This window comes from Arachis ipaensis, chromosome B8 (assembly GCF_059453495.1).
Source record: "Arachis ipaensis isolate K30076 ecotype BB chromosome B8, ASM5945349v1, whole genome shotgun sequence".
NCBI lineage: Eukaryota > Viridiplantae > Streptophyta > Magnoliopsida > Fabales > Fabaceae > Arachis > Arachis ipaensis.
Window position 1 is genome coordinate 22003859 of NC_142443.1, and position 12427 is coordinate 22016285.

The window sequence follows — 12427 nt, forward strand, 5'->3', positions numbered from 1 at the left end:
TGTCACACCAGCCCATAATCAGCAATTAGAGAATTTCCTTTCCGCCTAACTTATGGCACGAAGGCAGTAATCCTCGTGGAAATCAGAGAACCCTGTCCTAGATTCCTTATCGGGACCATTGACTGAGAAGCAGAGATATATTTGCTGGACAAAGTTCGAGAATTAGCTTATTTAAGGGAGACAGCCCTCAAACAGTGGCTAGCACTCAGGTATAACCGAGTCATCAAGAAGCAAATCTTCAAAAAAGGGGATTTGGTACTGCAGCGAAACAATATAGGGACTCGAAAGCCCGGCGAAGGGAAGTTAGCGGCAAATTGGAAAGGTCCCTACCATATTCGTGAAGTATATAGAAAAGGAGCTTATCAGCTAGAATGACTCAATGGTTCCATGGTTTCTAGAGCTTGGAACGTCGTTAGGCATAAATACAGTTTCATTACAAGCTCGGCCCTTAGGCATCCTCTTCCCAGGGTTGAGATCAACGATGGTAGTAGAGATGCCTCTTTCGCATTCCTTATTATATCTCTATTCTTCTTTTTAAGGCATCCACCAATCCTCGGCGGCTTTCGCCCACTTCTCCGCCTCTTCTGCTCGACACAACGTTTAGAGGCCTCCACCTTCAGAGAGGTTTCCAAATCAGAAAGACGTTGAATCTTACTGGCCCATCCGGGAGGTTAATATTAAACCACTTTTCCACCTTAGCCCATGACAACAATAAAGACGTCTCACGGCCCACAAATTCAGCCCAACAGAATACACAAATTAAATGATAATTTAGTCTTTATCTTATCTTATAGTTATCTTTATCTTTATCTCTATATCTTATCTTTATCTACTTTTATCTTTCATAGGCCAATACTCTATATATACTTAATTTTACTTTCATAGTTTACAATTCATTCAATCAACAATCAATAAAATTTCTTCATCTTTTTCTTTCACAATTCTTTTATTTTCCTATTCTTTCACAATTTTATTATGGTATCAGAGCTCCTCTTGAGCTCTGCTGACATCCATGGATCAAGGAGAAATGGCACACCAGCAACTTCATCCGGAGTCTCTTTTGGACCTTTCGTCAGCCCAACACTTTTCTTTCATGGCACTTCCTTTCAATGAAGAAGCTCGTCCTTCAAACCAACTTGAGCTTCTGCCAAGTCCAACTACTCATTATCTTTGTTCTTTCAATACCTTTTCTACTGTTAACAATTCTTCAAATCGAGATTCATTCTTGAATACTTGGATCATTGATTCTGGTGCCACAGATCACATTGCATCAAATTTGTCTTGGTTTATTTCTTACACACAAATTTCTCCTATTATTGTTCATTTACCAAAGGGTTCTCGAACTACTGTTTCTTATAAAGGCATCGTTCAATTTTCACCATCCTTGGTTCTTCATGATGTTCTTTATTTACTCATTTCAACTTTAATATTATCTCTGTTTCAAAAATTACTTCAGCACTCATATGTGAACTCACTTTTTCATCTTCTTCTTGCACTCTACTGAGCAATAATTTGGGGACAATTGATTTGGCCAGAATGAGAGAGGGATTATATGTCTTTGAACCTAATTTCGGTAAAAATTCATCCACTACACACTCCATAAATTCCATCCAATCTCTACCCATTACACCTTCCAATATATGGCATTTTCGTTTAGGACACCTTTCTGGGCAAAGACTTAATCATTTACATAAACAATTTTCTTTTATCTCTATGCATCATGATGAGGCTTGTGACATTTGTCATCTTTCTAAACAAAAGAAACTTTCATTTTCTCAAAGTTTTAACAAAGCCAATGCAAGTTTTTATTTATTACACTTTGATATTTGGGGTCCGTTTCGACAAAATTCTATTCATAATCATAAATATTTTTTTACTATTGTTGATGATTTTAGCCGCTTTACATGGGTTACTTTATTAAAATCAAAAGGAGAAGTACAGAATCAAATAAAAAATTTTATTACTTTAATTGAAACACAATTCAACTCCAAAGTCAAAACTATTCGTTCCGATAATGGACCAGAATTTATTTTACCTGATTTTTATGCTTCAAAGGGCATTATTCATCAACGTAGTTGTGTTGAAACTCCTCAACAAAATGGAAGGGTAGAACGCAAGTATCAACATATTTTGAATATAGCTCGTGCTCTTATGTTTCAATCTAATTTACCATCATCTTTTTGGTCTTATGTTGTTAGACATGCTGTTTATTTACTTAATAGAGTTCCATCATCCGCAATTAATTTTAAAACACCATTTGAGATTTTATTCAATCATCCACCAAATTATCATGACATTAAAGTTTTTGGATGCTTATGTTTTGTTTCTACCCAAATGGCAAATAGATCAAAATTTGATCCAAGAGCCAAAAAGGCTGTATTTATTGGCTTTCAATCTGGTTTTAAAGGGTATATTGTTTATGTTTTAGAAGATAAAAGAATTGAGATTTCTAGAAACATGATTTTTTATGAAAAGATCTTGCCCTTAGTCACAAAAAATGTCCAATTCTAAACACTCAGCCCAACATTGCCAAACACACCTTCTCAAAAACAAGATTCAGTTAGTCTTCTAGTTGAACCCTCACCTATACCCATTGACCCAACTCCACCTAGTTCTTTATTTTCTCTAACAACCTCTCCTTCTTCCCCACTATCGTTTCCTAACCAAGTTGAACCCATGACCATCGAATCACTTTCAACACTAGACACCAGTCCACCATCACCTTCTCATCCCCCGTCACCTTCTTCACCACCTGAGCAACCCCATCCTCGTCATTCCGACCGGCCTCACCGACCTCCAGCATATCTCTCTGATTACTTGTGTAATTCCTCTCTCATCTCTACAAATCAATCTCCCTCAAAGTGCAAGTATCCTTTATCTTCAGTCATGTCTTTTTCTTCTCTTCCATCTTCACATAAAAAGTTTCTTTTATCTCTACATTCTGACGTTGAGCCAAAGTCTTTTAAGGACGTCAATCAACACTCTAATTGGCGTAGTGCTATGAAAGATGAGTTGGATGCTCTTGAGCTGAACAAAACTTGGCGTCTTGTTGATTGTCCTGCAGGGGTTAAGCCAGTTGGCTGTAAATGGGTCTATCACATCAAACGCAAGCCTGATGGTTCAGTTGATCGATATAAAGCACGCCTTGTGGCTAAAGGGTTCACTCAAACTGAAGGTGTTGATTTCTTGGAAACTTTCTCCCCTGTTGTCAAGCCTGCCACTATCAGATTAGTTTTGGCATTGGCCTCTATGAAGCATTGGCCTATACATCAGTTGAATGTCAATAATGCTTTCTTACATGGGGATCTTTCTGAGGATATTTATATGACTCTGCCACCCGGATTTATATCTCCTCAACCGAATCAATGCTGTAAGCTACTAAAGTCACTGTATGGTTTACGACAATCTAGTCGTATGTGGTATGACAAACTTTCTCATCTTTTGCTATCTCATGGATATCAGCAGACCTCATCTGATTATAGTTTATTTGTCAAATTCATTGGTGATCAAATTTCTATCCTTTTAGTCTATGTTGACGACATTGTTCTCACTGGTAATTCCATTTCTGAACTTGCTGCCATTAAGTCTATTTTACACCAACACTTCCGAATTAAAGACTTGGGCCCATTAAAATATTTTTTGAGTATTGAAGTTGCTCAATCAGAGAAGGAAATTTGCTTATCTCAGAGAAAATATTGTCTTGATCTTTTAGATGATTCTGGTTTATTAGGTGCTAAACCTGCCTCTGTTCCAATGGATAGTACCACAAGACTATATCAAGACAAAAGTCCCTTGCTATTCGACCATTTTGTATATCGTCGTTTGGTTGGCCGTCTTATCTATCTCACCACTACTCGACCGGACATTATGTATGCCACTCAATAATTAAGTCAATTCATGGCATCTCCTACTGAATCTCATCTTCAAGCTGCCAAGCATGTGTTACGATATCTGAAAACTAGTCCCGGCAAAGGACTTTTCTTTCCAAGGGAATCAAAAATTCAGCTTCTCGGCTTCAGTAACTCTGATTGGGCCGGATGTCCTGACACTCGGTGATCTTTAACAGGTTATTGTTTCTTCTTAGGCAGTTCTTTAGTCTCTTGGAAGACCAAGAAACAAACCACCGTTGTCCGCTCTTCCACGGAAGCAGAATATCGTGCACTTGCCAACACAACTTGTGAACTTCAATGGATATTAAATGTGTTACAATTTTTACGCATCTCTCCTATGCGCCCACCAGTTTTATATTGTGATAATCAGAGTGCTCTTCATATTGCTGCTAACCCGGTTTTTCATGAACGGACCAAACATTTAAAGGTTGATTGTCACTTGGTTCGACAAAAAGCTCAAGCTGGAGTGATGAAATTTCTCCCAATTCCCTCTTCTGGGCAACTAGCTGACATCTTCACCAAGCCTTTGTCTCCTCAACCCTTCCATCTTAATCTGAATAAGCTTAGTGTTCTTGACATCTTTCATCCTCCAGCTTGCGGGGGCGTATTAAACCACTCTTCCACCTTAGCCCGCTGCTAACCCGGTTTTTCATGAACGGACCAAACATTTAGAGGTTGATTGTCACTTGGTTCGACAAAAAGCTCAAGCTGGAGTGATGAAATTTCTCCCAATTCCCTCTTCTGGGCAACTAGCTGACATCTTCACCAAGCCTTTGTCTCCTCAACCCTTCCATCTTAATCTGAATAAGCTTAGTGTTCTTGACATCGTCTCACGGCCCACAAATTCAGCCCAACAGAATACACAAATTAAATGATAATTTAGTCTTTATCTTATCTTATAGTTATCTTTATCTTTATCTCTATATCTTATCTTTATCTACTTTTATCTTTCATAGGCCAATACTCTATATATACTTAATTTTACTTTCATAGTTTACAATTCATTCAATCAACAATCAATAAAATTTCTTACCAAAGATATGAGACTCGAACCCGCAACTTCTTAATTGAGTATGGGAAGACTATGCCATTTGAGCTATTACTCGTTGGCACCTCCTTCATTTTTCTAAGTATTTATTAACAAAAACTTTTATAATAATAACTATTTTTTCTTATTATGATATTGAGTATTGGACATTTTTTATTTTCAATAAATTATACAAAAGTCACCTTTTATTTCTTTAACTTTGTTTCTACATTCTTTTGAAAAAATGTTATTCCTTTTTCATGGGTAAAACAGATTGAATATTTAGAAATTGTGTATTTTACTTGAGAGAACTTACTGGAAGAAAAAAGAAGGCATAAATTCCTTCACTTGAAGAGTTTTGTTGCTTGGTTAAGAGTACATCCTAACAGTAAAATTGGAAAGTGGACTAAATGTCCTAAAAACATTTTTGGCTTTGAATCTTTATTTGAAATGTAAAAACTTTTATTTTTGCATCGTCAATACTAAAATATTTTGTTAGTTTTTTTGTTTCTACAATTAATTCAAAAATTATTTTTTTTTAAAATAAAGAATTTAACACAATACAGTAGAGCAGTTAAACAAAATCCAGAGCCAAAATAAAAAAATGTAACAACATTAATTCAAAAATTATTTTTTATACTAATAAAAAATTTTAAAATTTATGATTATTATATTATAAAAACATAAATAACATACACATTATTATTTTAATAAAATACTTTAGATATCTCGCTTAATAATGTTCCAACACTAAATTCAGAGAGCTGAAAAGAAAGGAATATGCAGTGAGAGTTCGCATGACATTGTTAATGTTTTAGTGCATTTGAATTAACTTGGTAGTAGGTAGTGAGAGTTCGCATTACATTTGTGTTTTGATTTGTATTCTTTTTCTATCAGATGTGGAACCATACCATGCGGATTGCATATTGAGAAAATTCAACCGAAAAATTATATAAAAGTTTCTACTTATTTTCACTATAGATATGGTTCTGTGTGATGATTTGACATAAAAAAAATTTAATACATAGTAAATTTAAACAACACCTGAAAATTTATATGTGTAGCTGGCATATTTAACCATTATATTCACACACATATTAAATTATATTAACACAAAATAAAAAAGGACAGTAAAATTTTTCTTTTGTAGGAAAAGAATTTAATGATAAACTTTTTTTAAATAAATACAAATAAGAATTAAGAATCAAGAATTAAGAACTATGTAAAAAAATTGAATATTTTTTAAAAAGAACTTTTTTTTTAAATCAATGAACATTTTAAAAATTAAGAATTACTTAAAAAAAATTCTTACAGATTATTTTACATCATTTTATTAATAACAAATAAAAAAATAAAAGAACATGATAGCTAATAGAAAAATGATTAACGGGATATTTATCATATTTTATATATCATGATATCATTACTTATGTATGTATAAGTAGTTAAAGTTATAAGTTGATAAAATTTATTTTTTTTACTACTTAAATGTAAATAATAATAACATACTTGAATGTAAATGATAATAGCTAGTAATATAAATAAAATTTGACGCTCATATTACATACGATGTGAGCAAAAATAAATAAAAAAGAAAAAATTTTTAAATAGACAATAATATGGTATAAAAAATATTATTTTTGGTGACAAAATTTGATCCACATATAATATACCTATTTAGATTTTCATATAATATATCAATAACTTAATGAATCAGCTTGGGACTAGAATAAAGAAAATAAAATCTAACATAACATTATCAATCGTGAACACTAAAACGTATGTTTTCTTTAAAATTCCTACTCAAATCTAATAGTAAAGAGAATAGAATTAAAAAAATAAAAAATAAGAAAACATTTTAGGGCATTGAAATAAAAGAAATGGACATTAGTAATATTATTCTATAAATATTACTTAAAAGTATTTTAAAAATACTTATTAAACAATTTAAAATTTTATTTTTAAAATATTTGTAAATGTCAAAATCTTATTTTTTCATAATTTTTAAAATCTAATCATTGATGAATCCTAAATGTAAAAATAATTTTACATATATATCCAATTATATATTGTTAAGACAATAAAAATTATTTATTTATATTTATTGCGTGGATAAACATAAAAAAACAAAAGAATAAACTAATTTATCTTTCTACTTTTTTACTATTTATAGAAAAGTAAAAAATTTTTTAAATTTAGATTTATATTTTGACCTAACACTTTTAAAAGATGAACTAATATGTATTTTATGACATTTAAGTATAATTTATCTTTTGTAAATAACTAATATGTATTTTGTTTTATATTTATTTTTTATCAAAATAATATATAACCATTAATTTTTGAATTATTTATTTTTCAATAAGATAGATATGTTTATTGTGTACTTAATTTAGTATTTTAAAGGTGTTTAATTTTTAGTGATTTTATTTTTAAAAAAATAATAGAAAAACAGTTGAAAGTGTCTATTAAGCCGTTAGTTATATATAAAAAGATAGAAAAGAAAGGAAATCTTAATTTATAAATCAATAATATTTTTAAAATTCAAATATAAGATTTCTTAATTTGAGTATAAAATATTTAGAGTAAAGTATTGTTTTTGTCTCTAACATTTGGAGTAAGTCTCAAAATTGTCCCCAACGTTTCAATCGTCCTATTTAAGTCCCTAATGTTTCAAAATTCACTCAATATTGTCCTGCCGTTAGGGATCTGTTAACATAATTGACGGCGGGACAAAATTGAGACGATTTTGAAACGTTATGAACTTAAATAGGACGAAAACGTTAGGGACAAAAACGATACATAAAAATAAATTTTAATTTAATTTTATCTTTTAATAATATTAATTTTTTTCTGTACATGGTATTTAATTATTTTTTAATTATATCTAAATAAATTACACTTAATCACATTACTTTCATTTTAAATAAATTTATTTTTTTATAATTTTAAAGAATTTTGATACATTAGAGATAAAAGGTATAATTTATATATATATATATATATATATTATGCAAGTTTATATACTAGTTATTCTATAAACATTTCATGATAACTAAAAATTTTTAAGAGTAAAATTATAAAAAATTAATTTATTTAAAATGAAAGTAATATGATTAAGTGTAATTTACTTAGATGTGATTAAAAAATAATTGAACACTGTGTATAGTAAAAAATTGATATTATTAAAGGATAAAATTAAAATTTATTTCTACGTTTTTGTCCTATTTAAGTCCCTAACGTTTCAAAATCGTCTCAATTTTGTCCCGCCGTCAATTCTGTTAACGGATCCCTAACGGCAGGACAATACTGAGTCAGTTTTAAAACGTTAGGGACTTAAATAGGACGATTGAAACGTTAGGGTCAACTTTGAGACTTACCCCAAACATTGGAACAAAAACAATACTTTACACAAATATTTATCACCTTTAATTATTCTCATATAATAATATATTAATAGGCACTTTCATTATATACATTTAATACGTAATTTATTTTTGGCTTGGGCAAGTTAAATTAAACAAGCTCACCACTACAATAGGTAGCAACAACAATGCAACAGGACCGTGCATTTGGCACTTTCATATTCCATTATATTCAAAAGATAATAGATAATATATATAATACTTGGTAAATATTTTTGGAGTCCCCCAAATTAGACAAGCCCATTGTAGCAACAATAATGCAACAGGACAAATCAATTTAAATTAGTCTAGTGATTAGCTTATTAGTCTAACCAGTAACAAACTCTTAAATAAAATTCAAATTTACAACGGATTAATCTACGATCTATCGAGCTAGTGAATACCGTGAAAATAAAAAAAATAAAAAAAAACAATGCAGTACGACAGAATCAATCAAATAATTAGCTCAGACGTTTATTTAAGCCAATATCAAATGTTCGAATCAACCCTTATATGATACATTCCTAAATGGAACTCAAGATTTGGAATGATAGTAGTTCCCAAACAGTTGAATTGGATACTTGATGAACACCAAGGTAATGCCTCAAATCTTATTGCCATTTTTCCTTGATTGACATTTTTCTCTATTTTGCTTATACAAATTCATTAAATTTTACAGTATATCATATTTCATCTCATATTTTATTATTAGTTCAGCACATGCAATTTTTACCATCATTGCAATTCGTTGATATAATCTAGCTAAATAGGGAGTACTCATTATATTATATAATATGATATCCCACATGCAGAATGAGAACAATTACCCATAAACTGTCCAAAGGCAGAGACATTTTACATCTACAACATCAGCGAGTATATACCGTTTCGGAAGAGAAAACAAATCCTCTAAGCCTAAACCAACCAAGATCACAACAAGCACAACGAAGCTATCCTTAATCTTTTCCAGAGTTCATATGCAGGATATGTTCTAAGCACAAGGTGACAGGAAAAGAAAGAGAGCACTCCACAAACGTTTTGTGAATCCCTTCTAGAATCAGATGATACATTCTGCAATGAAAAACAAATGCAAAAAAGGGGAACATAGTCAGGAATTAAAAGGCCAAGATATATGAGACTCGAAGAAATTTAATAGAAGAGGCTGAAAAATGAAGTGAAGAGAGTAATGACAATGGTTATGTCTAAGATATCTAATAAGTACTTGAATGAGCAAGAGGAATACTTTGTACAAGCGCGTTGCCGGTGCAAGCGCAAACAGAACCATGAAGAGCAGAAGATGATACATTGATAACTTAAAACACTATATTTCTTTTAACATCTAGAGACACAGCAGGAACATCAAAAGAAAGAATTAAAAATGTTGAAGTGCACACCTCAAGAGACAGGATCAAGCAATGACTTGGCTCCAGCTAATCCTCTGTTCCAAACCAACCAACAATTAGGAGGCCAAATTTCAATTTTGCAACCAGTGTACGTATACAAACAAAGGAAATATCAACATTCAATATATGGCACATTCACTAATAATAGAGGTTTCACATAACATAGTTCAATGAATCAACACTCATCCAGGCAATGCCTCTGTTTAATATAAGAATGCCAAGTGTTCACCAATGATCAGTAGTTGAATGAATAGAAACAAGAGCATATTGAGCCATGCAGTTAACATTTGTGGGGAAAGAGATCATTGCGTACATTTACTGTTTACATTCATTAAGAAAATGATAAAATCCTTTGGAAATACTTTCTATGTGGCACCTTATGTGAATCAACATTGCAGCAACAAATCTAGCTAGTCAAGGATGTATATGTAAATGGAGACTATGGAGCTAAATAAACATCAATGACCAGCTAAACGAAACATGTATACTTATTTGCAACTTAATATCTGATTTCAGAATTCAGAAACTGTGACGTACAATAGAGGTTCAAGAAGAACCACAGCATTATACAGCATAATGGTCCTCATCAATAATAGCCGATCCCTGGCCGGCTGTCCCTAATGTTTAGAATTATCACAAACCATGTGGAATGCAAATATGCAATATCAAGGCAACTTTGTCCCTAGGTCATAAGCCCGTAACATCTAAATTAATATTTACATAAAACCATGTCTTATCAAATTTGGGATTAGCCAAAGTCTGTGTATGCACAACGCAGCACCACACTACATATTTGAAATTTGCAGCGGCAAGCATAGTAGATATGCTTTGGGGATCAAATACAATGACTAGTTTCTTCACATGCTGTAGAAAAAGATGCACAGATAGGTACTAGGCAGATTTAAAATCAACAACTCACAGATCTAACATTCAAAACCTTAGTTTTGATTCACCGTTGATATATATTAGTCGTAAATAACATGATTGAGAGCAATGTAACACTGATTATTACAACATCCATCAATTAGGGGTTTGCTAACAAGCGCCCTAGAGACACTTATTAAGCTTTTCAATATGACAAATTCTTAGGGTTCTTAATGCATTGAATGCCTTCGGAGTTTCAGAAGTTTATTTCTTTCATAAAAACTCACCAATTTTGAAACCTTATCAAACTATCCTTAGAGCACTCATTAGAAAACTTATAACTAATCACAAAATCAACAATACTAATCTGTAGAATAATAGCAACCCTGCCTCAGAGCATTCCACTACTAAATTACCAGGATCAAAACCAAAAGCTAAATATAACACAGCATTAATCTCATGATTTACAGCTATCGAACCAACTATGTGTCCAGATCCCAATCACAATCCATAACATCAGCGAAGAACAATAGGTTTGATACAGAAAAGGAAACATTTAAATCCTCAAGCACGGGCAATTATTTCTGCAATTCACAAAATCAACAACAAAAGTTGCTTCTTACTATAACTGCAATAAATTCCATAACCTAATCCAAGAACAAAAGCACCCACAGCTTAGTTTGGTTCATAGTTTAGGGTTGCAAACAAATAAACAATAACTGAATAACATGCTCTAAGCGGAAAGCAACTTCTTAGTTATGAGCTTATGATCAAACCATGACTTTGCAGATCATGTTGAAACTCAATATGCACACTTCAAATCATTAGCATAAACTAAATAAAAGGTTCAATCAGAAAAATCAATCAATTGCATAATTCACAAAAGCAAAATCAAAATAAAAATCAACAAGTCGTTGGGAAAAAAAAATGAAACAAACGAACAAATTCAACACCTTTTTTATGTTCATGCGGAACCGGCTTGATCACCGCCTCGCCTTCCTTAACCGCCGCGACTGCAGCAGGAGCACCGCTTCCAGCAGCAGCGCTACCAGCAACCTCAGCGTCCTTATCATCGGGATACCGTACAACGACGACAGGACAGACGCAGTGATGAACACAATAATCACTGACGCTGCCTAGCTTCCCATCGCTGCCGCGTCTGACTGCGCCAAATCCCCTGCTTCCCATGATGACGGCGCTGAGCCCTAACCGCTCAACCTCGAGACACAGCCTCTCCTTCATGTCATGATCCTTCACAATGTGTATCTTGTAAGGAATCTGCGCCTCTCTAAGCGGTCGAGCCAGATCCGCCGCCTTCGACGCCGTGAACGCGTCGAAGTCGTCCTCCAGCTTCCGGCGATTGTCTCCGCCGCCATGGTTAGCGGCAGCGACGGCCTCCTCCTCGGAGACGGGATCAGTGTTGATCGAGAGGTCGATGGAGCCCCAATCGGCGCCGAATAGGACGTTGGTAGGGCTGACGTGGAGGAGCACGACCGCGTCTCCAGGGCGGATGTAGTGGTGGACCGCCCAGCGGACGGCGTGGGCGCTCTCATCAGAGAGGTCGACTGCTACGCCGATCTTGCGGCGGGCGCCGGCAGTGGGCGTCGGGGTGGATGCGGCGACTGCGGCGGAAGGATGGTGGATTTTGATTTCGGGGAGCTGAGGGTCAATATCGACATTTTGGTTGTGCTGCATTTTCTTTTTTTAATTTTTTTTTCTTGAAAGTGTGGTAGTGTTGTTTTTGAAGACGACTTTGGACTTTGGAGTAGTTTTGCTTAGTTCTTGCATTGTTCTGAAAATCGAACCGGACCGGCCGGTTCGATCGGATTAATCAGAAAC

At 33.5% G+C, this 12427-nt stretch overlaps 1 protein-coding gene and 1 pseudogene across 1 annotated transcript; both read right to left on the reverse strand.

Annotated features, from left to right (window-relative positions):
* LOC148547422 (purple acid phosphatase 3-like) overlaps positions 1 to 12427 on the reverse strand; it is a 36365-nt pseudogene that overhangs the window by 9004 nt on the left and 14934 nt on the right.
* On the reverse strand, positions 9076 to 12372 carry LOC110262480 (universal stress protein PHOS34). Its single transcript, XM_088496812.1, has 3 exons — positions 11542 to 12372; positions 9716 to 9759; positions 9076 to 9392 (listed from the first exon to the last, which is right to left on the reverse strand). Exons 1-2 carry the CDS (start codon positions 12281 to 12283, stop codon positions 9752 to 9754), a joined length of 750 nt encoding a protein of 249 aa, XP_088352938.1. The 5' UTR covers positions 12284 to 12372; the 3' UTR covers positions 9076 to 9392; positions 9716 to 9751.